This window comes from Callospermophilus lateralis, chromosome 11, assembly GCF_048772815.1.
Source record: "Callospermophilus lateralis isolate mCalLat2 chromosome 11, mCalLat2.hap1, whole genome shotgun sequence".
NCBI lineage: Eukaryota > Metazoa > Chordata > Mammalia > Rodentia > Sciuridae > Callospermophilus > Callospermophilus lateralis.
The window spans coordinates 39,202,394-39,229,966 of record NC_135315.1 but is presented as its reverse complement, the minus strand read 5'-3'; the positions used below and the strand labels follow the sequence as shown (position 1 = coordinate 39,229,966).

The window sequence follows — 27,573 nt, the reverse complement described above, 5'->3', positions numbered from 1 at the left end:
GGTGATCCGGGTTTCAGGGGCAGTAGAGTGGCCTTGGCTCTGAGGATCCTTCCAGGTTGCATCTCCTGGTATTTTGAATGATGGGGTTTTGACTTTTAGCCTTAGGACTTGGCATTTCAGAAGGTTCTGTCTCTGCATAGCTTAACTTATCTACATTCTTGTTGACCTTTAATCAATAAAAGATGGTCTCTGCTTAACCGTGGAACAGATTTTGTTTTACAAGATTGCTGTCTTTGCCAAGGCTCAAGGGTAGATGCCGTCTGCCCTTTTCCAGTCAAGAGCCTTTATTTAACCTCACGATGGTGTGTTCTTGGGGGTGTGGTGAAGGGAGGGAGAAGGCACTGGAAGAACATGCTTATATCCTCCTCCTTTAGACCATAACAGATCCTTATCTCGACTGAACAGTCAGTCTCTCTTAGTTTTTTTTTTTTTTTTTTTTTTATGTAACATGTATGTGCATTTGTGTGAGTGTATGTGTGTAGAGGCCAGAGGTAGCCGAGGCTACCAAACATCTTTTTCAAGGAATCATAATGGGGTTTGACAGTGTCTCATGGTTTCTTCTGGAAACCTTAAATGAGAATGCAGTTGAGCCCAGTAGGCAATGCATGGGCGGGGCCCCAACTGTGACTCTTAGAGCACAATAACAGGGCAGCCACACACTTATTAAGCACTTCCTGAATGCTTTATCTCCCTTGAAATTCAACAGGCTTCTTACTGATTTGCATTATTATTGGCAATTAGATCACTCCCCGCAGAATGGCAGAGGAGGGGGTGTAACCTCAGGTCAGACTTGCTTCAGCTCTGCCACCTCTATTCTCACCTCCATTCCATAGAGACCAGAGCTGTGGAAATGCAGCTTCTAATGGAATCTTTTCTTTTTTTTTTTTTTTTTCTTTCTGATGAAATATTTCTCCTAAGGAGGAGTCAGAAAAAGCAGCAGACTGCCTGCAGAATCCAAGATCCATTGCTGCCTTTTGGAAAGTTCTGAAAAAATATTCTCTTTTCTCACAGGCCCTTCTTCCCTGGAGGCTATTGAAAGAGGAAACCTGTCAGTAAATCGAAATTTCCTTGGAGGATTTTTCCATGCTGATCCATTATGGTGTTTTTTTTTTTTCATACCAGGATCGAATTCAGGGGTGCTTAACCACTGAGCCACATCCCAGCCTTTTAAAAATTTTTTTATTTCAAGACAGGGTCTCACTGCATTGGTTAGGGTCTCTCTAAGTTGCTGAGGCTGGCTTTGAACTTGTGATCCTTTTACCTTAACCTCAAGAACCACTGGGATTACAATGTGTGCCACTGCCTCTGGGGTGTTTTGTTTTCTTTGGAGACAAATTTTATGAAGCACCTACTATGTATAAAGCAATTTCATATGCATTATTTCCTTTCTTTCCCCATACCAACATGGGAATAATGAAGGAATAATTATTATCATTGTAGTGTTGAGAAAACAGAGGTGGGGACACTTTTTTTTTTTTTTTTTTGCTTATGAAAATGACACTGTAGAGTGAGGGCCTGGCTGTGACGGGCTTATGTATCACAATAGGTCCGAAGTTGACCTCAAGAGCAATGGTGAACAGAAGCCTTTAGGCAAAAGTGACTTATAGACAGAAAAGATGAATGAGGGCCATGCAGACCCAGGAGTGGAGGTGGTGGCAGTAGCTGGAATGGATCATGGATCGGAAAGAATTTTAGAAGTGGAACCAGCCGTTGAGATGTGTATGGAGATATGGGGCAGGGGGGATGCAGTAAAAAATGGCAACACGTATTTGTATGGTTGTTAAAATGCTTCCCCACAAACCTTAATTCCCAAAATCATTTATGAGCTAAATATTGTAATTATTACATATATATATATATATATATATATATATATATATATATATATTTTTTTTTTTTTTTTTTTTTTTTTTTTGTATGATGGACTGAACCCAGGAGCACTTTACTATTGAGCCACAACCCTTTTTTATTTATTTATCTTATTCTGAGACAGGGTCTCACTAATTTGCTGAGGACCTCGCTAAATTGCCAAGGCTGGTTTTGAACTTGTGATCCTCCTGCCTCAGCCTCCTGAGTCACTGGGATTATTGGCGTGTGCCACCATGCCCAGCTTTTATTATCATTTTATGTGTAAGAAACTGATGGTCAGAGAGGACAGGCCAAAGGACACAGAGCCAGTAAATGGCAAAAAATCAGAACCACAGGACTGTGATTTCTCACACTGGCAATATCTCTTGGCTCACACTGCCTCTCAGGACTCAGTGTGCAGCTGCTGCCAGAGGGAGAGGTGGTCTGGGTCCAGGTTTGAATGTGTACTGGGTCCCCAGGTTGTGCAATCTCCCTGGTTGCTAGGAAGTTTCTGATAATTAGAGTCCTCAGGGTTGCTAGGCAACCTGAGTTGCTAAGAGTTTCAGTTTATTATAGGTCTTGGGTTGTTAGAAGCCCTAGGTTATTCAAATTTTCAATGTAAAAGGCTTCATGTTTCTCAGAGGCCCCAGGTTTTTAGAGACCTCAGCTTTTAGAGCCCCAGGTCCTCAGGCATTAGGATGTGAGCCTATCCTGGTTGCTAGGAACTCAGGGTTCTGCAGGCGCTGTGTTCAAAAAGGCCTTCAGCTTTTCCAGGTGTCAACTTGACTCGAAGCCAAGTTGCTAGGGACATAGACTCAGATTTTCAGATCTGCTGGCTTCCCAAAATTGTGGGTCAGCCAAGCAGTTTTCTCCCCTGTACCCAGCCTCTTTCTAGCTGGTCAGATACTGAAGCTGTGTTTTTTTTTTTTTTTTTTTTTTTTTAATTTTTAGAAATCAGAGTTGGCCTTGCTCAGCTCCCATAACTGCACTGATGCCAATTCATTATACATAGGTCTCTAACCACTTAGGCACCCTTATGAAGCCCCTGAGAGCAGAAACTTGTTTCTTAACTAACCAAATGTTAAAGCACACTCCAGTTATGTTTCTGTTGCAGGCTTTCATCTTCCAATTTTAAATAGTCTGATGTTAAATTTTGTGAAACGTTCTGGAGTTGACAGTTCCTTGTTTTCAATAATTTTTTTAGATTGGCCATAACAGTAAAACCAAAGCCTGTGTGTTCTTTTTCTTTTTCTTTTTTTTTAAGTTTTTATTTTCCAATAAGTATCAATTCTCAGAAAATTGCAAAAATAACACAGAGATCCCATAATCTTTATCCGTGCTCCCCAGTGGCTTCCATCTTACATAACTACCACAGAGTAGCAACATCAGGATGCTGGCCTTACTAATCTGTGCACAGAGTAGACCCTTTCCCACATGTTAGATCTGTGTACCACTGCCCCAATCAAGATACAGAATTATTTCATTACCGCAAAAAATCTCCCTTGTGTTACACTCTATAGTTAAGTTCTTTCCAATCTGGTGTGTATGTGTTCTTTTTTTTTGGGGGATGGGTGGGTGGGTATTGGGAATTGAACCCAGGGAACTCAACCACTGAGTCACATCCCCAGTCCTATTTTATATTTTATTTAGAGACAGTGTCTCACTGAGTTGCTCAGCATTTTGTTTTTGCAGAGGCTGGCTTTGAACTCACAATCCTCCTGCCTCAGCCTCTGGAGCCACTGGATTTACAGGTGTGCACCACTGCACCTGGCTCCAACCTGTGTGTTTTTAAATGCATCCCCTTAGCTTCTATTTAGTACTTTCTGTGTCTCATTCCTCAATAGTGGGTCAAGGGTCAAATATAGTATTTGTGACAGGTGGGACCAGGCCACATATACCATAGAGTATAGTGTAATGTGGAAATTCTACTATCAGGATAAATTCAAGGTCTAGGGACAAGAAAATAGACAGAAGGGTTGAGGAACTAGGATGTTGGATTAACCTTTTCTGTACAACTTGTGACATTGGGCTGATTTTGAAGAGTGAACTGATTACCTGGTACCTGATGAGGAAAGACTGAGACAGGTAAGTCTGGGGAGGAGATGGTAGTTCAGACCTGTCAGAGTCCTGGGATGGGGCTGAGGGAGTGCTGGGGGTGTGAATGGAAAGGTAGAAGAGGGTGGACTGTGCAAGGACCCTTGGGGCTGTTGAGCTGGTTCAGCTGACCTCGCCCTGCAGGACGGTGACCCTTAGAAAGGCTTCACCACAGGAAATGGTGCGTTTGGCCGTACCATTTAGAAGCCCCAGCAGTGGTAACAAAACAGGGCTGACAACAGTCAGAGAAGTATCTTTGATCTTGGAAAGAGCTCAGGATGGGAATGGGGAGTAGGAAAGGGATGAATAAACACCTTCTCCAAGATTGATGATTTCCCTTTTTGTTTTGGCTGTATCTGTTTCCCTGAGAGAAAAATCCCCATTATAAAAGTCCAAGAAGATAAATGTGAGTGGAGTAATTTTCTGCTTATCCAGAGATCTTATTCCTTCAGAGATCTTGCATCTTTACGACTTTAGTGAGGGCCAATTGCAGCACAAACTTGGGGAAATGTCCTTAGAGCAATTAAAGAAGCATCTGCTGTTGCTCTGGGGGCCCCTCCTCGGAGTCTCTTCCTGATGAGTCAAGTGCACTCTTAAAAATATGGTTTCTTTGTTTCCTTATTCATGAAATAACAACGATTAAGAGCTAACTTTTTAAAAAGATTTTTCCTTTCACTATATATATAGTAGATGGATACAATACCTTTATTAATTTATTTATTTTTATGTGGTGTTGAAGATGGAACCCAGGGCCTCACATATGTGCTAGGCAAGTGCTCTACCACTGAGCCACAGCCCCAGTCCCAAGAACTAACTTTTATTGAGTGTCTGCTTTGGTGCCATAATCCCTCCATGATCTCTGGGGTGGCTATTCCTTTTCATTTCACAGTGAGGATCCTGAGGCTCAAAATAAACAAACAAACACCCCCGCCCCAGCAATAACCTGCCAAGGGTTACAGAGCTAGTAAAACTTACAGAGCTAGAAAGTTTTGTGAACTCAGGACTCCAGGCCAGGTCTGACTGCCTTCAGCCTGTTGTCCTGCACTGAGGGAAGAGATCAGTTTGTAGTGGCTCAAGCTCAAGGAGGGAATGAATGTGGATTGAGGAACCTGACAACTGTTAAATGGTTTTCTTCCAACTTCAAGAGAAGGTTTATCAGTCAGGAAAGTAGCATTTTAATAGGATGTCTACAAACTTACCTGTCAAGAAAGAGATTCTATATGTAAACATATATTTGGAGAGAGAGAGAGAGAGAGAGAGAGAGAGAGAGAGAGAGAGAGAACACATGCAAGAGAGATTGACTTGTTATAAGGAATTGGCTCATGTGTTTGTGGAAGCGAGTCCCCAGATCTGCAGGATGAGTTGGCGAGTGGAGACCTGGGAGTGCCTATGGCTTAGTTCCATTCTGAATCCAAAGGTCTGAAAACAAGGAGAGCTGATGGTATCATTCCCTGGAGCGTCGAAAGCTGGCAGGCTTGAGACCCAGGAAGAGTGGATGTTCAATTTGAGTCCAAGATCAGGAATTGAAAAGACAGTGTGTCCGTTGGAAGGCCATCAGGTGGGAGAAATTCTGTCTTGGAGCAGGGCCAGCCTTTGGAGGGCAATCCACTTTATTCTGCCAACTGATTTGAATGCTAATCTCATACAAATACACCCTCACAGAAATAGCCAGAATAATGCACCATCAAATATCCTGTGGCCCAGTCAAGTGGATACATAAAATTACCCATCTCACAGGGGGAGGAAGGATGATAAAGGAGACATGACACTAAAAGCATACGGTGGTGTGAGACTGCTTAGTGTAAGCCTTTCAGAAAACCATGGTCCCTGTGTTTGAGAACAGGCAGCCAAAGTCAGAAGGTGCCTTGAGACCAAGGAAGGGGGCTGACAGATCCAGGATTACACAAAGGCGTAATTTATTTGGCACTCATAGATGGATGCGCATCTTGGGCGGCAGCAACGCAGGGTGACCCCTGCACCCCACGGCAGGAGAAGGGGTTTGTATACTAACAATGGTTTGTATACAACAATGGGCTGCAGCTGATCAGAATGTACCTGGCCTTTCTCAAAAACTATGAACACGTCCAATGTCAGTTAAGAAATGAGCAGGCACGACTAGCTGAATGACTTTGTCCATAGCGTTTGCAATGCAGGCCAGGGTTAACTGGTGGGCAAAATGGCGATTTTAGTTATATCAAGGTGGATCCCTACAGTAGAGGACCTTAGTCCTTCTGCAAATAGTGTCACGTAATTGCAGCCACACACTGTGACCACTGATGGGAAGAAGAGGGAACAGTTCATGGAGAACAGGTCCGTGGAGAAGAGATGTAGAGCAGGGCAGCTGAAGGATATTTTCCTGGAGTTCTAGGCTCTCCTCACCTGCAGCCAGAGGAGGGTGCTCTCCTCCATTGTCCACAGTGACTCTGACACACTCTTTGGGGCCAGTCTAAGGGCTCACCTGTCTGAGATCCCTGAGCTAAGTTTCTTCCGGTCAACTGACTAGGTAATTTTCACTTGTTCCTTTTCCTTACTCAGCATTTTTTGACTTTGGTTCTTGACGCAGGGAAGACAGCCATGAGACCCACCAGATGCCTGCCGGTCCGATGGGAATGATGCAGAAAGAAAGAAGCTACGGATAAAGAGTGATAGATGCTAAGATCCTAAATTACCACTGAGCACCAGGTAAGAAAATGGGGGGCCCCTAGGTCAGCCCAAGGAGTCCAGGGGAGGAAGTCAAGCTTCAGAGATGCTTAAAGGAATACCAAAAGCTAGCCAGGAGACTGGGACAGAAAAATGGGTATGACATATGTAATACCACATAGGATGTAAAATACAGTCACACATTTTGGAAACTCTAAGAAGTTCGGTTGGAATAGGGTTCTCAGCCTGGGAGGTACTTTGGAATGACCTGGGAGCAGCAACAGAAATACTGAGAGCCAGCCCACACTTGCTGAGATTTGGATGTCATTGGCTGGCGTGGGGCCCAGGAATCAGGAATATTTATAAATTGCCACAGGGGCAACGAGAGCATAAGAGAAGTTGCTAGAGAACGTGAAATTGGAGGGAGCCCGTGGAGGAGCGTCGCTAGGATGTGGTCAAGAATCTGAGCTCACTTTGGGGAAATGGGAAAGACTTATGCAGAGCTCAGCAGAGGAAATAAAGACCCGCTGAGCCCTCACTGGGCCACATCTGCCCTGATAACTGTTTCTTTTTGAGCTATTGTTTCTTTTCCTCATTTAAACATGAAAGCCAACCGGGAAATAACAAAACATACAATAAAATAAAATCAGCTGAAAGATTACTCAATAAAAAGAAGCGATAAAATAGTAAAAACAGGCCAATGCAGTAAACCCAAAAAGATTCAACCAGACAGAATCACCCACCAAGGGCCAAGCAATAAAAATAATAGGGAAAATGTCCTGGTGCAGGTGGTTAGCTTCTTCATGCATTGAGAAACTTGAGCTTCCTCACCATCCTAGGAGGGAGGGAGGGAGAGTGATTTGTTTCCAGTTTACAGAGGAGGAAATGAGATCTGGGGAGATGAAGCACAGGGGCTCAGGTTTAGAGTGGGTGGAGCAGGGGAATGACTACATTTTAATTATGAGGAAGTGGAGGTCAACTTGTCAAGACTAAATGGCCAGTTGGGGGCAGTACTGAGCTCCTTAACATGGTTCAAGGTTCAAGCCTGGATGCACATTGGAATCTTCCGGGGGGCTCCTCAGAAATACTGATGCCATTTAGACATTTCTTCAAAGAAGACATACAAACAGGCAACAGGCATCTGAAGAAATGCTCAACGTCACTCGTCATCAGGGACATACAAGGTAACAGCATGATGAGACGGCACTGCACACACATCAGGATGGATATTATTAAAAAATAAATAAATAAAGACAAGCGGGATGTGGTGGTGCATGCCTGTAATCCCCGCAATTCAGGAGGCTGAGACAGGAGGAATGCTTGGGATGTGGCTCAGTGATGAAGCACTTCTAGGTTCAATCCCTGGTACCAAAAAAAAAAGACAATAAGTGTTGGTGAAGATGTGGAAAAATTAGAACTCTTGCATGCTGTTGGTATAGACGAAAAATGATGCGGCTGCTTTGGAAGGCAGTCTAGCTATCCTTCAAGAAACTAGAGTGACCATTTGATCCAACAATCCTACTTGTGGGTATTTCTCCAAAAGAACTGAGATCACAGTTCTGAAGATATATTCGCACTTTCCTGGTCATTCATTGCAGTGTTACTCACAATGGCCAAAAGATGGAAACAACCCACACACGTTCATCCACTGGAGAGTGCAGCGAGAAAGAAATGTGGTAACACGCACAGTGGATCACTCAGGATGTTGTGCTAAGTTAAAAAACAGTTGCAGAAGAACAAACAATTCCACTTCCCTGAGGCACTAGAGTAGTCAAATTCATAGCATCCAAGAGGGGGATGGTGATTACCAGGGGCCCGAGGGAGGGGGACATGGGGAGTCACCAATGAACAGGTCTGAAGATTCAGTCAAGCACCACGGATAAGTTCTAGAGATCCGCTGTACAAGAGTGCACCTAGAGTCAACGATAATGTATTGTACGCTTTAAATTTGTTTACAGGGTGGATTTACTGTTAAGTGTTCTCATCCCATTTGAAAAGCACTTTTCATTGAAATTTAAGCACTGTATTTGTTGTGAGTTATAGTTTCATATGTATGTATGTATATATATATGCATATCTATATCTATATACACATATACATATATATATTACAATTTCTTAGAAAGGAAAATGAAACGCTGAAGCTAGTGCTAGATTGAGCCTGAACCTAACTTGGTTGGTTAATCTGGGCTGGATCAAGCAGGCAAGGTGCAAATAAGCATATTTGTGGCTTTGCTCTGGTAGTGGTTTTACTCTGGTAGAAATATTTGGTTTTACTCTGGTAGAAATATTTGTGATTTTACTCTACTAGTAATTGTCACTATTTACTGAGCCCTGAGTACTAAGCACTTCCGTAGATGCTTTATTGTGCTCATCTAATGCCTCCTTGGGGACTGAGAAAACAGAGAGCTTAAGCTGCTTTCTCTGAGTCACCCAGCTCTGATGGTCAAGAGTACAGGGGTTCCTGCCCAGGCCAGCCCAACTCCACAGCCAACCGTTTAGCTGCTGTGCTGCCTGGTCTCTAAGTAGGGTATAGACCTGGGTCTCACAAACCCTTTCATTTCACTTGTTTGTCCTTCAGCCTTGGGACCATAGTGTAACCTTTGCCCAGGGCCTGTCCACACGGAGCAGTCACCATCTAGCAGGAGGAAGGGGGTGGTTTGTGGCTCAGCTTTAAGGAAGAAGAGCTTTGTGCCAGTCGGAGGAGTTCAGCAGTCACATGGGCTTCCTGGAAGCAGTGGGCCCCTGCCCTCCTGCTGTGGTAACCACCTGAATGAAGGTGGGAGGGCAGAGTCATCCCTTAAAGCACTGAGTGTGTGTGTGCGTGGGTGTGTGTGTTCAAGCAGAGGTGCGCAGGGAGGGCCGGGATTAGACACCTTTCACATGGCCCCAAAGCTGAGTGGGTGGGACAGGTTCTAGAAGGTGAGCTCACAGGGTTGGAGGGTTCTAGAAGGCCCACGATCGGTCCGTGGCCTTGTTACTCTCTTAACTCTGGGTGCTGGGGCCCTGGCCATACCGTGGGGGGGCATCTCTAGCTGAAGCAGGGTTCATAGCCACGGTGGCTGCTGCCATTGTCACTGCCATCTCCACTCTGGTGGGGAGGCCTCCTGACTGGTGAGTCTCCTTTCCCCTCTTCCTGGAGCTGTGATCCGGGGGGCCCTGGGCTGGCCTGGCCAGTGAGGGACAAGGAAACAGCAAGGTCATGGTGAGAGGTCGGGGGAAATCCTGGCCTGTGAGATTGCCAAACCGAGAGGGGCGGAGGCGGGGACACGGGAGACCCTGGCTCTGGGAGTCGCCCAGATGTGGCTCCTTAAACCTCTGGACCTGCTGTGAAATGCTGAGAATGGACTTGCCTTTAAAGTCACTTGACTGTAAAGATATCAAAAATCACTCACTGTGTAGCGGTGAACTTAGTTTCCTCATCTTTAAATTGAGGATATGAATCCTATCCACTTGGAATTGTTAAGAGGATTAGACAGATAAGATTCAGTTAGAAAATGCCTTGGCCCAGTGTCTGACAGATTTGAAGAACTCGGCAAGAGGAACCGTCTCCACGTTTCCCGCGCTTTGAAGAGAAGGGCTTGTGCTCTGCGGTCAGGACTTCGGCGTACTTCAGTCTAAGAAGCAGCCACTCCGCACCGGCTGCTCTGCTTGGCTCCCAGGATAAGAAGAAAAATACAACTGTTCTTTGGAAGTTCGCCTTGTGGCGGGAAAGACTGACCCATGTTGCTATCCAGTGTGACAGAGGGAGGGTAGAAGATCAAGAGTGTTGGGGGCAGTGGCCTGCCAGGAGGGTCTCTCTGGGGAACTCACCCCCTCTTGAGGTCGGAGTAAGAGTTAACTGTGGAGAGGCAAAGAGAGAGCTAACCTTCTAGACAGAGGTCAGCCTGTGATGGGTGTGGAATTCTAGGGAGGGGATGTGAGTGGGGAGAGGCCAGCAGGGCTGGTCATGAAGGGCCAGTAGACCATACTCAGAAGGGAGCTGGTAAGTGTCACATGGCTGGACGTGGTGTTTAAAAACATCATTCTGGTGCATGTGTAGAGAAGAGGGGGCCAAGACTGCGCACCAGAAGATCATAAAGGACCAGTGATGGTGGTTTGAACCTAAGGAAAGGTGGTTCTTTTGGAGAGAAGGTAGAGTCAACAGGACCTTGGACTTGATTGGCTGGGGATGATGAAGGATGAGGAAGAAGGAGTATATTTACGAATGACATCCATATTTCTAGTATGGATAAATGGGCGGCCTGTTTTAGACCAGTGGAAAGGAAGACATAAGCAAGGGCCGATTATGGTGGGAACATTCGTTCTGTTTCAGACAGGCTTAGTTGTTCAAGGGCAGTTAATGAGGATTTTGAACTTCCTTTGAGGAACAGGGAAGGGAGAAAGCTGATCCAGCACAAGCACTAGTACTGGTCCTAGGGATGGCTCATTATGGAAATCCCAGCTAGTTTATTTTCTGGTGTGAGGAGCTCCTTCTGTTCGTGATCTTTCTCATACGTTCTCTTAGCATGCTTATGAGGTGTTACTGATTTCCTCACTGTATGGGGAGAAGAAAAAGAGTCTCAGAGAGTGTCCATGGTCCTCAATGTAGTAAGGAGCAGGGTGGGCTTCAAAGCCAGGTCTTGCCGCAAAGCTACACCCTGAGCCATCTCATCATCCTCAATGACATCCAAGTGGGGGGACTGGAGAGCCCGGCCACCCATTTTTGAGGCTGTGCAACTGTTTCAGGTTTTGACTCCGTAGGTGGAGAGCGGGTGTGATGGGCAGAGATCATGAGAGATGAGGGCAGACGTGTCAGAGCGTGAGGTCTGAGAGACAGAAAGGTTGGAACAGAAAGATGGAGAGGTGCGAGGTGTCGGGTGATGGCCATTGGCGGGGACGACACTGCCATGGAGTGGGAGGCTGAGACACAGTGGAGGTGAAGGAGCCATGTGGTCAAGGTGGGCAGGAGATAATATCCTCCATGATCGTGGGGACCTGTCCACAAGGCCAAGGATGAGACGAACGGAGGGCAATGCAAAACAGGGTGGGTGAGCTTCCAAGGAAGGAGGGGTTTTTGCAAGGTCATGGTTTAGAAGGGACGAAGGGGGATGAACGGGGATTAAAAGGAGACCCTCAGCACAATCTGGGGCCTGTGAGAGGAGGACTGAGAGGAGGAGCATCTTCCATGTGAGAGGGCTTCAGGTAGCAGTCCTGGGAGACCCTGTTTCAGTTAAGGCCACTATATGGAGGCTAGAAGAGGGGGTGTCTCTTGGCAGTGGGGTCTACGGACTGATGGTGATGACACAGCTCAGCTCATCCGCCTGGAAAATCTGCTCCAGGCCATAACCCAATGGGACTTTGGATTCCTACCAACTTCAGTCTCAGTCCAAACTTTGTCCCTTCCCAGTTGTCAAATCATGAGCCTCAGGATCGAACAATGCCTCGTGCGTGCGTGGCGTGGAGCTCAGAGGGCGCATTTTCTTCCCCATTTCCCCTCCTGTCTCCCCAGCTGCTGGGCCAGGGTGGAGTAGAGTAGAATTGGAAAGGACCGGTGTAGGTGGCGGGAATCCTCCAGGGTCTTGGGAGGATGGGGAGGTGCTTCATAGGGGATGCCGAGGAGCTGATCCCTCTACTGGGGCCTTGCCTTCTGCCCACGCCTTCTTCTCTTTGCAGGGGTACACTCAGGCTCTGCCCCTTCTTCTTCCAAGGAGTAGGTGTCTGAAGGGGACCACCAGGGCTGATGATCCGCCTGTCATCCCAAAGCTCAGCTCTGACCCCGTGTGGCGGGGGCTACATCTCTGCAACTGGCATGAAAGCCAGAGGCTGGGTACCCAGAAGGCGACTGAGTCCACCGAGGGTCACCTGGCTGGCTCTCGTCTCTCTACTCAGCAGCCTGCTCACCTCCAGCCAGGCCAAGGTTTTCAGTCGCTGCGAACTGGCCAAGGAGCTCCACAGAATGGGTCTGGACGGCTTCCGGGGATACGAACTGGCTGACTGTGAGAATCTTTCTCCCTGGCTGGCCCCTGGCTCCTTCTTACCTCCACTTCCTCCTCTCCCCCTCCTTCTCATTAAAGGGGGATGGCCTTGGGAGCTTTTTAAGCCTCAGCTCCTATCTCTGAAACCAGGAGTAAATGAGATGACAGGTTGAGAACTCTCAGCCCCGAGGTCAATGCATAGTAGGCAGGAAACACCCAGCCAGATTGGAACCACCTCTTCATTTCCCCCCACTCTGGCAAAGGCAGGAGTCAAAAGGACTGAATAATTCAGTATGCTAAACTTATAATCCTGGCCACAGGGATCAGATATTCCTCCTGGCCAAATGAAAAGGCAAATTGAACAAATGAGTAATACCGAACTTCTCAAGCTGGTGGCGGATTTGGGAAGCTGTCTGTGAGGTACAGACACATCTGGATTTATTTTTCCTCTCTTTAGTTCTAGAACCGTTTGTAGATCCTACTCAAGTCTTCCTAATTTTGCCTCTAAAGATTTAGTTCTCGCAAATTCATTAACAAACGCGTGGATTGGGTTTTACGGTGCGCTGGGCAATAAGCTTGAGCCTAGGAGTTGGAGGCCCGAGGCCCAGTCCTGACACCCCCTGCAAGGTGGCAGCTGTATGTGATCTTGGGGAAATCACTTTGCCCTCTGAGCCTCAGTTGATCCAACGGCAGAGTAGGCGAGAAGGTGTCTGCCCTGGTCCTCACCTGGGGGGTGAGGCTGGGGGAGCCAGTGCGTGGGACCCATACTGTGAGGGTACCAGTCCAGGCAGTGTCTCTGTCACCTACAGGGGTCTGCCTCGCTTACTTCACAAGTGGCTTCAACACAGCTGCTGTGGACCACGAGGCAGACGGAAGCACCAACAATGGCCTTTTCCAGATCAATAGCCGGAAGTGGTGCAGAAACCTCTCACCGGATTCCCTCAACTTGTGCAAGATGTACTGCTCTGGTAGGTTGGGTCTCGGCCTTGGGCTGGCTGGGGTCAGGCCTCTACAACAGCATTTGCTTCTGCCCAGTTCACATCTGCGTAAGGATCCCCCAGGAGATAGATAATGTGCAAGCGAGGAGAGTGGGTCCTCCTTCAGTCTGACTTGGGGTCCCAGGTGGGACACTGGTCTCAGAGCTATAGGAGTGGAGGGAAGACTGTTTCTGATGGAGGGGGAGAGGAAGAGAGTGATACCTGTGCCCCCAGACTCCAGATGTCTAGCTCTGCCCCCTGCTTCCCAATTTTGTGTTTCTCTGCCTCCCACTCCAGACTTGTTGATCCCTGATCTCAAGAATGCTGTTGTCTGTGTCATGAAGATAGTTTCAGGGCCCAAGGGTCTGGGCTACTGGTAAGTAGCTTGAGGTGGACCCTGCTCCCCAAGGTGGTGTGTGGCCAAGACTGGTATAAATTAACCTTTTTGGGGTACCCACTTTGTCATAGGCACTTTTCTAAGCTTTATGATCTAATCCTCACAATAACTCTTGGGGTGGGGAGTACAAGCAAGGAAGTATTTGTAGATGACGCATTGAGTTTTAGGGAGGTTAAGCGATGTATGATGGCCACCTGGGCACACAGTTGAGCCGGGTTCCTCCAAGATCTGGGATGTCTGCTTAGAGGTCCTCAAGGTCAAGGCTTGAGAAGGTTGTTAATTTTTTTTAAACGGTGGCATTTTTTTTAATATAAAACCTAAAAAATGTTCTATGAAAGGTCAGGATGTACATCAGATTGAGGTAGAGGTTCTCTGCTTGAAGTGGGCGTGGGGCTCTGGAGCTCCACCTTCTCAACCTTCTTCCTCCTGCTTTCAGGAAGATGGCCTTTGAGAAGCCGTCTTTAGAACAGATGAGAGTCACGTGGGCCATTGAACTAGATGGTTGGATCACGGGGTGCCCCTGAGTCAGGAGCTCCCCAGCTGCCCCTGTTGATGGGAGTCTCCTACTTGGTCTGTAATCTCTCTTCCACTCATATTTCTGGAGGAGAAGTCAGCATGGGTGGGGGAGAGCAGCATCTGGGACAGGTAAAACACCCAGTGGCTGGAACATTGGGGACAGTTATGGCAGGTGCTAAGGCTGGGAGGGAAGCTTGGAAGGCACTGAATGTTAGTCCAGGAGCAGAGGGGAGAGGGAGAGGGTGGGAGCTCCTATTTGGATGACTCTATAGGAGTCCAGGTGAGAGATGTAGGGTCTGTGTGAGGACAGGTGCACCACGGTTGGCCAACAGAGGCGTTGGGCATGAAGGATTAGAAGAGATAGAGGGACAGGTGAGATATGTGGCCTGAGAAGGGAGAGGGGGAGTGCCAGTGACTATGAATCTAGAGAAGGTCTGTAAATGGCCCGGAATGACCACAGCTTTGGTAATGTGATGGTTTGAAGACAGATGAAGGCTTAGGAACCGAGTCTGGGGCGAGGCAGGCTCCGTGGGATATAATGCACCTCTATAGAGTCAGGAATGGGGGGACAATGTAGGCTCAGGCACAAATCCAATGGCCACCACCCTGAGATGGATAGTCCTATGGGTTAAATCAAAGAACATCTCTCTCTCTCTTACACTTTGGGAGTAAATTCTTGGCATGAATATACTCCTGAGAGCAGGTGGCTGAGGCTAGTCATAGGAATTGGTCCCACAATGTGGACAGAATGCTGTTCATTCACTCTACACACATGTACTGAAAACCTCAGGCATGCCACGCTTGGTGCTGGGGTCCTGGGTTTCAGAAATATCCAAGCAAAGAGCTCATGGAAGAGACAAACAGGCCAATCGATCTTTTTTTGGAAGATAGATGTATAGAGGTCCTTTGGGGCACTCTTGCTCCCTGCGCTCTTTGACATTGACATCATAGAGGGCATTGATTATCAGAGCCTGGCACCCCTGAGAGTTTGAGACCCCAGGATCCCTGTGGCCCTGATTAGCTCCCTCAGTATGTCAGCTGTGAGCTGATGGAAGGTCATGATTCCCAAAGAGCCTATGAAATGTAGTAACCAACAATGAAAAGACCCAGTTTGGTAGCCACGGAGGGCTGGGTGCGGGCACAACTCTGTCACTTAGTAGCAGTGGGATCTGGGAAAGTGATTTTTGCATCTTGGTCTGAGTTTTTTTTTTTTTTTTTTTTTAATTTGGAAAAAAGGGAACATAATACCTCTCCTGTCTACTTAGATGGGCTGCTGAGGGCAGGAAGGGGGGTGGTGATAAATGGCCGACCAGTGAGACAGTGCCAGGTAAACTGTAAAGGGCTGTACATATGCAAGGTGACACTGGTGATAGTGATGCCACCAGAAGCATGAAAGCATAGGGAAAGGAGCAGGGTTCCAGACTCCAGGGCCCGACCACTGGCTTGTGGGCAAACCTGATCCTCTTAGTAGTGGTCTTCAGTGGTAAGGTGAGGAGGCTAGCTATTGGATGGTTTAGGGGCATTCTCTTCCCCTTCATGTTCTTCTCTGTGTGGTGCCTGGGGCTATTGCTGATGTGATCTCTCGTCTTCTCTGTTCTCCATCTTTAGGGAGGCCTGGAGGCACCACTGCCAGGGCAAGGACCTCAGGGACTGGGTGGATGGCTGTGAAATGTAGGTCCTTCTCTGGATGGACCAGGCCACACACCATCCCCTGGGAAACGCGGTTTGGTTCCTGACCCAGCCTTGGGAAGACAGACCAACTAATAAAGTCTAGTTTGACCTAAGCCTGGTTCTCGGCTGCCGGTGTGTTTTCACGTTGGCCTACGGCGTCTCGTCATTTCCCCGCCTCATCTGACCACCGGGTTGGGCTGCAGGAAGACTCCAAAATCCTACGGTCAGAGCCTTCCTTGTCCACGCCCGGTAGAGTCTGGGCCTAAGTTTGCCAGAAATTAGCAAAACCAACAAAACCCAAATAACACCAAAAAGAGAATGTTCCAGTTAAATGTGAATTTTGGATATATGCATTTTAAGGGAAAGTATGTCCCAAATGCTTTATGGAACATATTCAGACTAAAAAATTTCTTGTGTATCTGAAATTCAAATTTAACTGGGGCAAATTTAATTAATTCAAATTTAATTCTATATACCTGGTGGCCCTAACTGGATCTGGTGTTGTAGATCTTTGTCTTGTGCGGAAATGCCTTCCGGATACTTATATTCTGAGGCTCTGGTCCCAGATGGCAGTCACCATGCCTTGGGCCCTCCTCAGGGTGCCTGCTGTCACTGCTGTCACCATGGGGTGATGGAGTGAATGCCCTTGGATGACCATAGGGGCTTCTGCTCTCTGGTGCCCTCTATAGGCGAGAGGTTCAAATGCTGCTGATAGTGATGGATCACTTTCTAGGTAGGAAAATCCCCCCACAGGGCTGACCACCTCAAGGAGAATGGAGGATGGGGGTGGGATTGCTAGTGGCTTTCGGGGAGCAAACTGCACAGTTAGGGCCGTTTTTTTCTTTCTTCAGTACATGGGGAACTCTGAAGAAGGTAGCGCTATCCTCCATTGACCAAGACCTCAGTGTCTCCGGGAGGGTGTCTGAAGGAGGAAGGTGGGTAGCGTCTTGGAATCACAGTGGGCATGATGGCGAGGACAGCGTTCAAGGTGATGGGGTGATGTAAGAAGGCTGAGTCTTGAGTTTGGATTGTAGATCCTTCTGGAAAGACTTCACAGAATCCTGCAAGTATTGAATTGTTGGTTGAGGCTTGGCTGGTGACTCAGAGGAGGGTCTATGCTATTTCACCCACCACAGGGGACCTGCTATCCATGAATGTCACTGGGTCAGCAAACACCAGAAGGGTGGCTAAGCACCCATAATTGATGAGACATACCAGTTTCCTTGCTTTGCTTCTCTGGGCAAGGGGAGGATAAAAATTGGGAGCTGCTCATATAAATGGATAATGGCGAATGACCTTGCTAAGAGAGAGGGCATCGTGACTCATGGATCCACTAAATCATAGGTAGAGTCTGCTCTCTCTAATATTAATGCAAACACTGTGCGTGTGTCTACTGTGTGCCATGCATTATCTGATTTAGACTGTAGAACAATAACCCATGGTGAAGGGACTATCAGTTCACCCCTTCTATAGATAAGGAAACAGGCCAGGCGCAGCAGTGCATGCCTATAATCCAGCTGCTGGGGAGGCCGAGGCTGGAGGATTGTGAGTTCAAGGCCAGCCTCAGCAACCTAGCAAGACCCTAAGCAACTTAGCGAGACTCTGTCTCTAAATAAAAATATAAAAAGGGCTGGGAACGTGGCTCGGTAGTTGAGTCCCCTTGTGTTCAATCCCCAGTACTGCACCCCCCCGCCCCCCACCAAAAAAAGATTCCATGGATAAAGAAACTGATTCAGAGAAGGTAAATTGGAACACAGGTCACTATGGCTCCATGTGTGCCCTCAGTCACTGTACTTTGTTAGGAGTTGCTGCGGGGCCAGAGACCCGGGGCCCATCCATCTTTGAATGACTGATGCTCTCTACTCCATCTGCCGTCAGACCTCCCGTGTCTGCATTACATGATTGCCCCAATGGTCTCTTTTGTTTGTCTGAGGAAGGAATAGGCCAACTGAGGCTCTTGGAATCAGAGGGATAGTTGGGAAAAGGATTTGGAGGGTCTGGGCCAGAATGAGGGCCTCAGGGCTCTGCAAGGAGGGGCTTGGCAGGTGTTGGACCTGGATGAGGGTTTTGAAGCCTGAGCTGGGAGATTAACCAGGAACAGGTGGAGACAGAGAGGCTTATTCAGGGGAGAGTTCCCTGACCAAAAACCAGAGAGGCCTCACCTGTGAGGAGGATGATGGAACAGTGAACCGGTTCACCTGCAAGTGGAAGCCACAGGAATTCTAGACTCAGAAAGAGAAATGTCCTCAGGTCAGTTGGGGTAACCAGGCTAGGTCCTGGGTCTCCGTGCTTCTACATCACTTGCACCCAATATTTCACCAATCATTAAATCCTGCCTATATTGTCTTCTTGATATCTCAGAAAACTGTCCCTCCTTTCTATCCACATATAGCTACTTTAATCAAGAGCTCCTCACTTTTTCTCAGGGACAATTGCAAAGGCCTCCTAAGAGCATCCCTGCTTCTAACCTGGTTCCTTGCCATTTCTTCCTCAGAACTTTCTATCTTGTTCCTGCTTTGCATCCTGAACCCAAGGTCTTTTCTTACTTTCAGGTTAAAGTCAAGCTCTTGGCTTACCAGGTCTTCTAGGACCAAGGCTCAGCTGACCGCTACAGATGCCTCTCTCAACTGTTCAGAAACTTTTTCCCTAGCTAGTGTGGTCCCTGGCAATTAGTCCCTTCAAAGTAGCATGCTGCATCTCCACCCCTCCTCCTCCTCATTCATAAACTCTTGTGAACTTGTTATCCAACAAGCTGCTTCTACTACTGTTCTGTCTTCCTGGAATGTCATTTTCTCAAATCTCAGAGTGGTTATTCCTTTCTTTTCAATCAGGTCTGATGTCAATTTTACCTCTTTAGAGCGACTCCCTGGCCACCAGAGTTGAAGCGTCCTCACCCCTCCTTGTCACTGTCTTACCACTATAGCATGCGCTACTGTCTGAAATGATTTCATGCACATCTGAATTTATGTATATTCTTCCTTCAGTCTCCTTATATTAGATTGTAAACATCACGAGAGCAGGAAATATGTGTTTCTTCTATCCCCAGAATCTAGAATAGTGGCACACAATTTTCAATAAATGAATGAATCTGTTGAATGCACAACTGAAGTATGAATAAACGAAGGGTAGTCACCCAGCTAATGTTTTTAGAATCACTGAATCCTAGTACATTTTCATGTGTAACAATTCATTCAACGGTGTTGCTTCAGCAGTACCTATGTACCCAGCTCCATGCATCCCTCCCGGGGAACACAGTGTCCCTTCTGAACTCACCAGGGAGTCTACCTCTCACAGGGACCACACTGACTGACTGCTCTTCATCCAAGTCCCACACCCTTCCTCCTTGGACACGTTTTGAGCAGAGGGAGCTCATTGGTGTGGCCAGAGCTGGAGCTGATTCTAGCTCATTCTAGCTGGAGCTGATTCTAGCTGCCTGGCCATGGGAAAGTCATTCTGCCTCTGGGAGCTCAGCAGTCTCCATGGGCAAGAGGAGCTGATATTGTACCAACTGCAAAATATAAAGCAGTGAAGCACCGAGCACCCTGCCTGGTACAAGTGCAGAAGTGCTGGCTTCTAGTCTGGGGGTGCCGAGTTCCAGCCCACCTGGGGAGGAATGGGTGTGTGCAGGCTCTGCCTGCCCGGGGACCAGGGTTTCCTTAGGAGACCTGTCCTGTTTGCTGAGGAGGCGGAAGAGGAAAAGACAGGATGTGAGAAGAAGAAAGAGAAAAAGGGGATGGTTTGGATAAGGTGGTAGAGGTTTCTATGCAAAGTGGGGAGAAATTAAGTGAATTTTTTCAGACTTTTGAAGCTTCTTTTCAAAAGGAATTATATCCGGTTTAAGATAGGCCAATACAAAGTGATGGGTGGGAACCATATCATACCCAGCTACCAGCCTTAGAGGGAGGAGGTCTCTTGGCCTAGTTTGGCTCAAGGAGACAGATTCCAAAACAGGCTTTTGGGTATCTTTGTGCTGAGTGGAGCGAATGGTCCAGGAATACCTGGTCTGCTCAAGTGCGGCTGCTTCTCTGTTTCTCTTCAAAGGTGAGGGAGCCAAGGAGGCTTTTCTGAGTGCTCTTCTTGGGCTGAGATCCTGGTGTTTTGCCTGTGTGACCTCTCCCTCTGCAGGGTATGGCTGGTTTTCTCCACTCTTGAGCATGTGTGCCACCACCTCTTGCCCCTTTGCCTGTTGGAAGATATTGCAAACTAAACACAAGCTTCTATCTGACTGAGCCGGCATGGGGCTAGGAAACCTTCTCAGCCACTCTTGATGGAGTTGGCGCTTGGGATGGGATCTTTATCATCGCCGACCTGTCGTGGTTTAGGCATGACAGCGGCACTTGCCTGAGCCTTATCTCACTACCCATACAGCAAATGGAGGAGGAAGCTGATCCTCAGAGAAGTTTTAAAGCTTGCCCAAGATGGCACAGTTGGTGAAGCTGGGATTTGGATGGGGATGTCAGGCTGCAGAAACCAGGCTTCATCCCAGGCTTCATCTCAGCCTCCATTGCTAGACCCAGCCTCAGCAGGCCGGACCCCAGAGTGGAAAGGTCCAGTCGAGGGAAGGCAGTAGAGAGGTAGTCCATTCCTATTCAGCAGGGATCCTGCATTGTCTAAATCTCTCGAGTTCCCTTCTGCCTCTGAGCCTTTGCCTAGTGTCTCCTGCCCACAGCTTTTAACTTTTCTCTAAGGGCTTCAGCCAAAGTCCAGTGCAACTCAGCCAGACCTAGGTGTGTCTTCCTCGTGAGCCCCCAGCACCCGGCACAGTGCCTAGCTATCATGGGCACACACAGAATGCTCAAGCAGTGATAGACTCAGGCCAGAGAGCCAAGCCTTCTTCCTGCTGTACCTTAATACCTCCTCCCTCTAAGGCTAGTAGCTAGGAATGATTTGGTGCCCACCCATCACTTTATATTGGGCCTATTTTAAACTGGATATAATTCCTTGTGAAAAGAAGCCACAAAGGTCTGAATTACATTCAAGACAAATGGCCCATAAAGGCGATAAGTTAGCCAAATGAGCATGGAGTAGGGAACAGCTTCAAGGAGGCAAGGCATTCAGATTCCCCTCCCAAAGCATCCCTCCTAGCCATTATCAGGGCGTGGACTCTTTAAAATTCACAAATGAAAAGCCAGGCCAGCAGCTCTGCTCAGACATGAATGAGGTTCAACAGTGGGGTGTGCTTGGGGGCTCAGCAGCAACCAGAGAACATGAGGCATGCATTTCCCAGATGCTGTGATTCAGGGGTCACATCCTTAGGCCACGGGGATGTCTTCAAGGCTGATGCTGTGGTGGCTTTTGATGTGCACAGGTCTTCTCAAAATCTCTACATGCATAAAATAATTTTATGAAATCATATTTCCAAGATTTTCTGTTCATAGTCATTTTCTGCTCTCTCATTCACTTTGCCATCTGTGAGAACCCACTAGCTCACAAGCTGCAGCAGGTACCAAAGGTTTAAAAAAAATTAAGGGAGGAAAAAAACATGAAATTGATAAAATCCTATCTTTTTCTTTCTTTTTTTCCCCCTCTCTATAAATTGAAAAATGACAGTCTTTATGTCATTTTAGGAGAAGTAATCTTGGTAGTTCTTTGTGATACTGGTGGGTTTTATTAGAGGATTGTTTAGCACTTTTGAGACCAGGGAGTCTTTGGCTAGCATCAATAGATCCCTAGAGGATCAAAGATAGTCTCTGTGGTTCTAAAGCCCTCTTAAAATTGTATGCGATTTTTTTTGTACATCTACATGACCACGTGTGTTTTTTTTCTGGAGTGGGGAGTTCATAGCTTTCATCTTTTTAAAAAAGAGTCAGTGATCCCAACAAAATCAAGAATCACTGTCTTACAGGAAGAAAGCTGATGAAGGGAGAAAATGTTTTATGCACCTTGGCTCATCTAATTCTCATAGTTACCCTGAAAACCAGCATCATCATATGCATTTTTAAAATTTTTTATGTATATTTTTAGTTGTGGATGGACCTTTATTTTATTCAATTTTTTTATATGTGGTGCTGAGAATCGAACCCAGTGCCTCACACATGCTAGGCAAGTGCTCTACCACTAAGCCACAACCCCAGCCCCCCATCATACACATTTTATAGATAGGGAAACAGGGGTTCTGAGCAATAAATCAAGCATTTGCTCATATACCCAACTCTTGTTCCCAATTTAGCCTCGTGGGGTGTTAAAGTTGGGAAGCATAAGCCAAAAGGGCTATCTGTCCCTTTTCCATTTCTCCCCTTTTATAGAGGAGGAAATGGAGGCCCAGAGAAATGAAGGGGACTGTCCAGAGTCATGGGATCAGCTGACAGAAGAAACAGGTTAAAAAGCTCAGTCTTTTGATTCTCCGTGTAAAGCCTTTGCCACCCTCTTACTTTACTCTTGAAAAGTGAGCATGGGTTTTTATCAAGTGCTGAACTGAATTGTTAAGAGATTCTCCTCTTCCTACCTGTCCTATTTCCTCTCCAGGTTTGGGTACGATTGTCCTGTTTCATGTCCTGCAAAATACTCCACCTGTTAGCCTTAGGAATATGTAAACTCACACACAAAAAATTCCGTGTTCTGAGAGGCAAGAGTCTGAAATGAGTGGGAAGAAAGCCATTAGCTCCATAAATTCAGCCTTGGCTTGAGAAATGTCTTCATAGACCGTGGAGGAGAGGGGAAGGACTTTGATGGACGTGAGCCATGACACCTTCTCAGAAGGTGACCAGGCCTTCCTCTTTCATCACCTGACTACCTCTTGGTGGTCATTAGGATGATTTCCCCTTTTGATTCTTTGCTTGGGTTCCCCTGGGCCTACATACTGTCCCCTGAATTGTGCCTTCTCCAGCCCTCTGGGAATTGCAGATGCCTCTTTCACACCCCCTCATCTGGGAACTGGATTCATCTTTTGCAGTCATCTGTATACTTGTCCGTATTATAATCCCTTGAGGACAAATGCCTGGCACATAGCAGTTGAGTTGAATGAATGGCGGACCCGTGTCCTTCCTGCATTAGACTCTCCTTTGTCCTCTTGCTCCTTCCCACCTCTGCCAGGAAGCTCATTCTGTGCAGCCTGGGGTCTGTTCTGGCTGAGTATGGGTCAGGGCTGGCTGCACCCTCTCCTGCAGAAGGAAATTCCTTGCCCTTTCTGATCCCTCTTTCTTCTCGGTTCCTGGGGGACACTCATTGATGGGGACCTCATGGAGGTTTCTGTCCCACGCAGAATAAATGAGTCAAAATCTCTGAGCTGTGAAGGAAGCAGCAGCCGGGTTTCTCCTTGGCCTCTTGGCCTCCGAGGGAACACAGGACCTGCCAAGCTCACACCTGTGGGCCGGGCCTGCGTCTGGCTGCCTCCTTGCCTGCTCACATCAGGAGCCTTTCTCCAGATACCCTCTGGGTCCTCTGATCTTCTCCTCCTTAGTGCCTGCAGCTCCACGCACTTCTTCCCAGGCATGTTCATGGTTAAAACTTTCACAAAAATAGCTTCAAGCTGAGAAGAAGAAAATAAAAGGACTCTGGTTTCTCTTTGCCAAAAACAACAAAGCAACAGCCTGGAAGCTACCAGCTCAGTCCCCAGGCATCGCTACTCACATTCCTTTTGCTGTCCTTAGCTGCCACAAGCCACGTGGATTCTGCTCCTGAGGTCGTGGGCCACTCCCTAATTAGTTTATCTGCCTCTCTGATCCCACTGAGAATCCAGCCTTGTGGTTTGGACTGTGGTTGTTCCCAATTCTCGGACTTTGTGTCATCATTGGGGTCCTGTCCACCCAGTCTCTCCTGGTCTTCAATGAAGAATGATTACATACATGTTTACTTGTTTGAAACAATAATACAAAACCCCACCAGCCTCTGAAATTTGTGTGTTTTGTTAACAATCAATAATCAGTAGCTGGCTATTGATTTGCCTTTTTGAATTTCATATATATATATTTTTTTCCTTTGAAAATTTAAGTAATTATACAGACCTAGTCTACGTGAACAAAGCCAGAGTCCCCAAATCAGAAGGGTTACCTAGATACGTGAACCCTGAAGCAGTCGAAATGTAGGTTCAAATATTCTTTCTTCCATCAACAAATTGATCTCCCTTTCCGTTTTTTTTTTTTTTCCTGAAAGGGAGCCAGAAATCCATTGAAGCAGTTCAAATTGCAACTTAAGCTATAGATTTTTAAAAATTTATGAAGCTGTAAACTGGAACAAGGCAGAAGCATCAAATAGACTCCCGACTATCCAAGTAGACATTTCGCTTGGTTCCAGTCCCTGATGGGAACAGTCTGAGTCCACCCTTCAGACCCTTCTGTCCTGCATCTGGATAGTTCAGACACTAGCAGGACATTTGCAAGCCTGATGTCATGAGGAGTAAGTTTGTCTCAGAAGAGGGACTTCCATGCCTCGGCAATGTCTGGCTGGAAGAAGAATAATAACTTTTAGTGCCCCTTAAGTCTACAAAAAGGTCTACGAAAGGAATTGTGAGCCAGGAACTTAGGGGTATAGCTTGGGCACAGACACTAACTCGCTGGGTGACCTTAGGTCAGTCTCTCCCCTGCCCTCTTGGGTATGCTCAGAGTACATTGGGCTATAGGATCCAAAAGGCCTGTGGTAGGCAGAATCAGGGCCCCCAGGATGCCCTTGTCCTAATCCCCAGAACCTGTGCATAAGTTATCTTACATGGTAAAAGAGATTTTGAAGATGTGATTAAGCTAATAGCCTTGCAATGGTGGAGATTATCCTGGATTATCTGGTGGCCTGATGGAATCACCAGGATCCTCTAAGGGAAAAGCAGGAGTCAGAGGGAGATGTGGCTGTGGAAGTTCAGAGTTCTGTGATCCGAGGACTCAATCCATCATGGCTGGCCTTGTAGAGGGACGAAGAAACCATGACCCCAGGAATGCAGGTGGCCTCTAGAAGCTGGAAAAAGTAAGTAGATTCTTCCCTGGAACTTCCAGAAAGAAATGCAGTCTTGCTGACACCTAGGTTTTAACCCAGTGAGACTTGTGGCACATTTCTAAAATACATTCATTTTATTTATTTATTTATTTTTTGGGTGGGGGAAGGGTACCAGGGATTAAACTCAGGGGCACTCGACCACTGAGCCATATCCCCAGACCTATTTTGGACTCTCACTGAGTTCCTTAGGGCCTCACAGTTGCTGAGGCTGGCTTTGAACTCATGATCCTCCTGACTCAGCCTCCCAAACTGCTGGGATTACAGGCGTGCGCCACCGTGCCTGGCCATTCGTGTTATTTTAAACTGCTAAGTTAGTAGTAATTTGCAGCGATAGGAAAGGGCCTTGACCACCCATAAATTAAAGCTCAGCTTCACTAGCAGCTTGAGTGACCCCAGCTGAGAGACTGCCCGGGGAAGCAGGTCAGGGGTATCTTTTTCCAGCTACCTTCTGGGGTTCCCGTCACCGCCAACTCCTTGGCTATGTTTGTGTGTGGACGTGACAGGTAGGTACAACTTGTCCCACTCGGTGCTGGAGATAGTACTGTCATAGCACTAGGAGTCTCAAGGGGTCGCGGGAGGTTGTCTGGTCCTGCATCTTCCCTTCACACAGGGAAGACTTAATCTCCATCCCCAAATCGAGGGAGCTGCGTCCAGAGAGGGCTGGGATCTCACTATTGTCAGAGAGCTGCTGAGAGAAGGTAGCCCAAGATTAGGGCTGCCAATTTCTGATGAGACTCTTTTCTACTCATCATGTTGGGGAAATAGCTTTCCTTGGTGTTAGTGGGTCATGGCGGGAGGGAAAGGCGATGAATAGGTAGCTACAGTGTAGATAGGATGCTGGAGGAAAGAGCAGGACCAGAATCCTGAGCCCCACTGGTCTAGCGTTTCTATGCATCTGTGCACAAGGGGGAAAACCCACGTTAGCACAGTAGACTTTCCCCCTCTGCTTTGGGGGAGACCCTAATGGGAGCGTTGGAGTTGGTAGTGGGAAGTCAAAGTCAAAGCCAAAGGAATGGAATCAGCAGGATGTCCCCAGGACAAGATTCCGGCTGAACAAGAAAGTCTCATTTGCTAACAAAAGGCTTAAAAGGGAACGTCCCCCTGTCCCCTCCAAGGCACCTCCTAACTGCCTTTCCTACCTGGTCACCCTCTAGGGAGTCATGAAACAGATTTGACATCTGGAGGGATGAGGCAGGTCAGTTTGATGGTGTGGAAAGATGAGGTGGAGAGAGGGTCAGTAGGCTGGTGTGTGGTGGAGAGGCCACACTGGGGGCTTGTGCCCAGCCTGAATTGACAGACAGGGTTGGGAGGAGTCAGGGCAGCAGACAGACTTCAGTGGGCCTAGAAGACCGTCTTTGTGGTTCCGAGGTGTGGGCAGCTTTCTCAGCTGCCACCTCTTCATGCCACGTGGTGGGGGGGTGTGGTGGTGTCCTTCCAGACACAAGCTACAACCTGTCAGTGGGTCATGAAGTCCTTGACAAGGTCGTGCTCAACGGTTTTCAAAACTTGAGAACAGGATCAAATACAGAGTGTACACGTTTTGTCAAGGGACGTGCTAATGCTTGAAACTTTCCATGCACATCCCTGGCCTGGGGCAGGTCTGAGCTTTTCCTGAGTGGCTGGGAAGAGAGACCTGGATGTGGAGGAAAGGCAGAAATGACACAGCCATTTCCACAAGACCAGCTTTTAATATGACCGTGATTTGAAGCACGAATAAATAAACTCCGAAAAAAAAAAAAAAGAAAAAAAAAAACCAAACCAAACTACAACATCAAAACCAAAAAAAAAAAAAAAAAATCATAAAACAAAAAAATCTCCAACAGACAAACAAAATAGCCCCCGCCCCCAACCTAAATAAAAAAAACAAATCAGACTGTACAAGCTGTGGTCACAGGGAGAGAAGAACGACGTGGCTCCATGGATGAATACTGGGGTCGCCCAGGACACTGTGCCACCTTCACAGGCGCTGGGGCGGGAGGGAGTTTGGCGCTGGTCACCTGAGGTGCCGGAGCCCCATGGGCCAGTTTGGGGAGGGAAAGGGGTTGTGGGCAGGTTAAGAACCTTCACGAACTACACAAGGATCGAACATAGTAGAGTCCTGCAGTTTCCCTCTCGACTGTGCAGTTTTAGTGCCAGCGTGGCCTCATGGTGGCTTTGGGGCTGGAATCTGGACCCACTGCACGGGCGGCAGAGCGGACACTGGAAACCGCACGGAGGAATATCATGTACAAGACAGATGTGAGGTGGCGCCGTAAGAAGTCTGAGCATGCAGGTGCTTTATACATCTGGCAGTGAGATGTGATGGCAGGTTGGTTCTCGGACAGTTCCAGAGTGTGACTCATCTCTCCTACGAGGGACGCACGGCGAGGCCCAGGGACGCTTCATGTCAGACGTGGCCGGAGCGAGGTTTGGCAGAAGTTTGCAATGTGTGCATAGGGGGCTCTTGCTTCTTCCCGTCATCAGGGGCCATCCCACCTGAGCTGGCTGTCCCCTGTCCTAGGTCTTGGGCCTTAAGGTCTGTTTGGAGGGTGCTGGGTTAGCCCGAGGGGTG

General features: G+C 47.5%; 1 protein-coding gene across 1 annotated transcript; it reads left to right on the top strand.

Moving 5' to 3' along the window:
* The first annotated feature begins 12,319 nt into the window (after positions 1–12,319).
* On the top strand, positions 12,320–16,104 carry Spaca3 (sperm acrosome associated 3). The gene is made up of 4 exons (XM_076871103.1): positions 12,320–12,560; positions 13,349–13,507; positions 13,814–13,892; positions 16,038–16,104. The coding sequence occupies exons 1-4, from the start codon at positions 12,374–12,376 to the stop codon at positions 16,102–16,104; spliced, it is 492 nt and encodes a 163-aa protein (XP_076727218.1). The 5' UTR covers positions 12,320–12,373.
* The last annotated feature ends 11,469 nt before the right edge of the window (positions 16,105–27,573 follow it).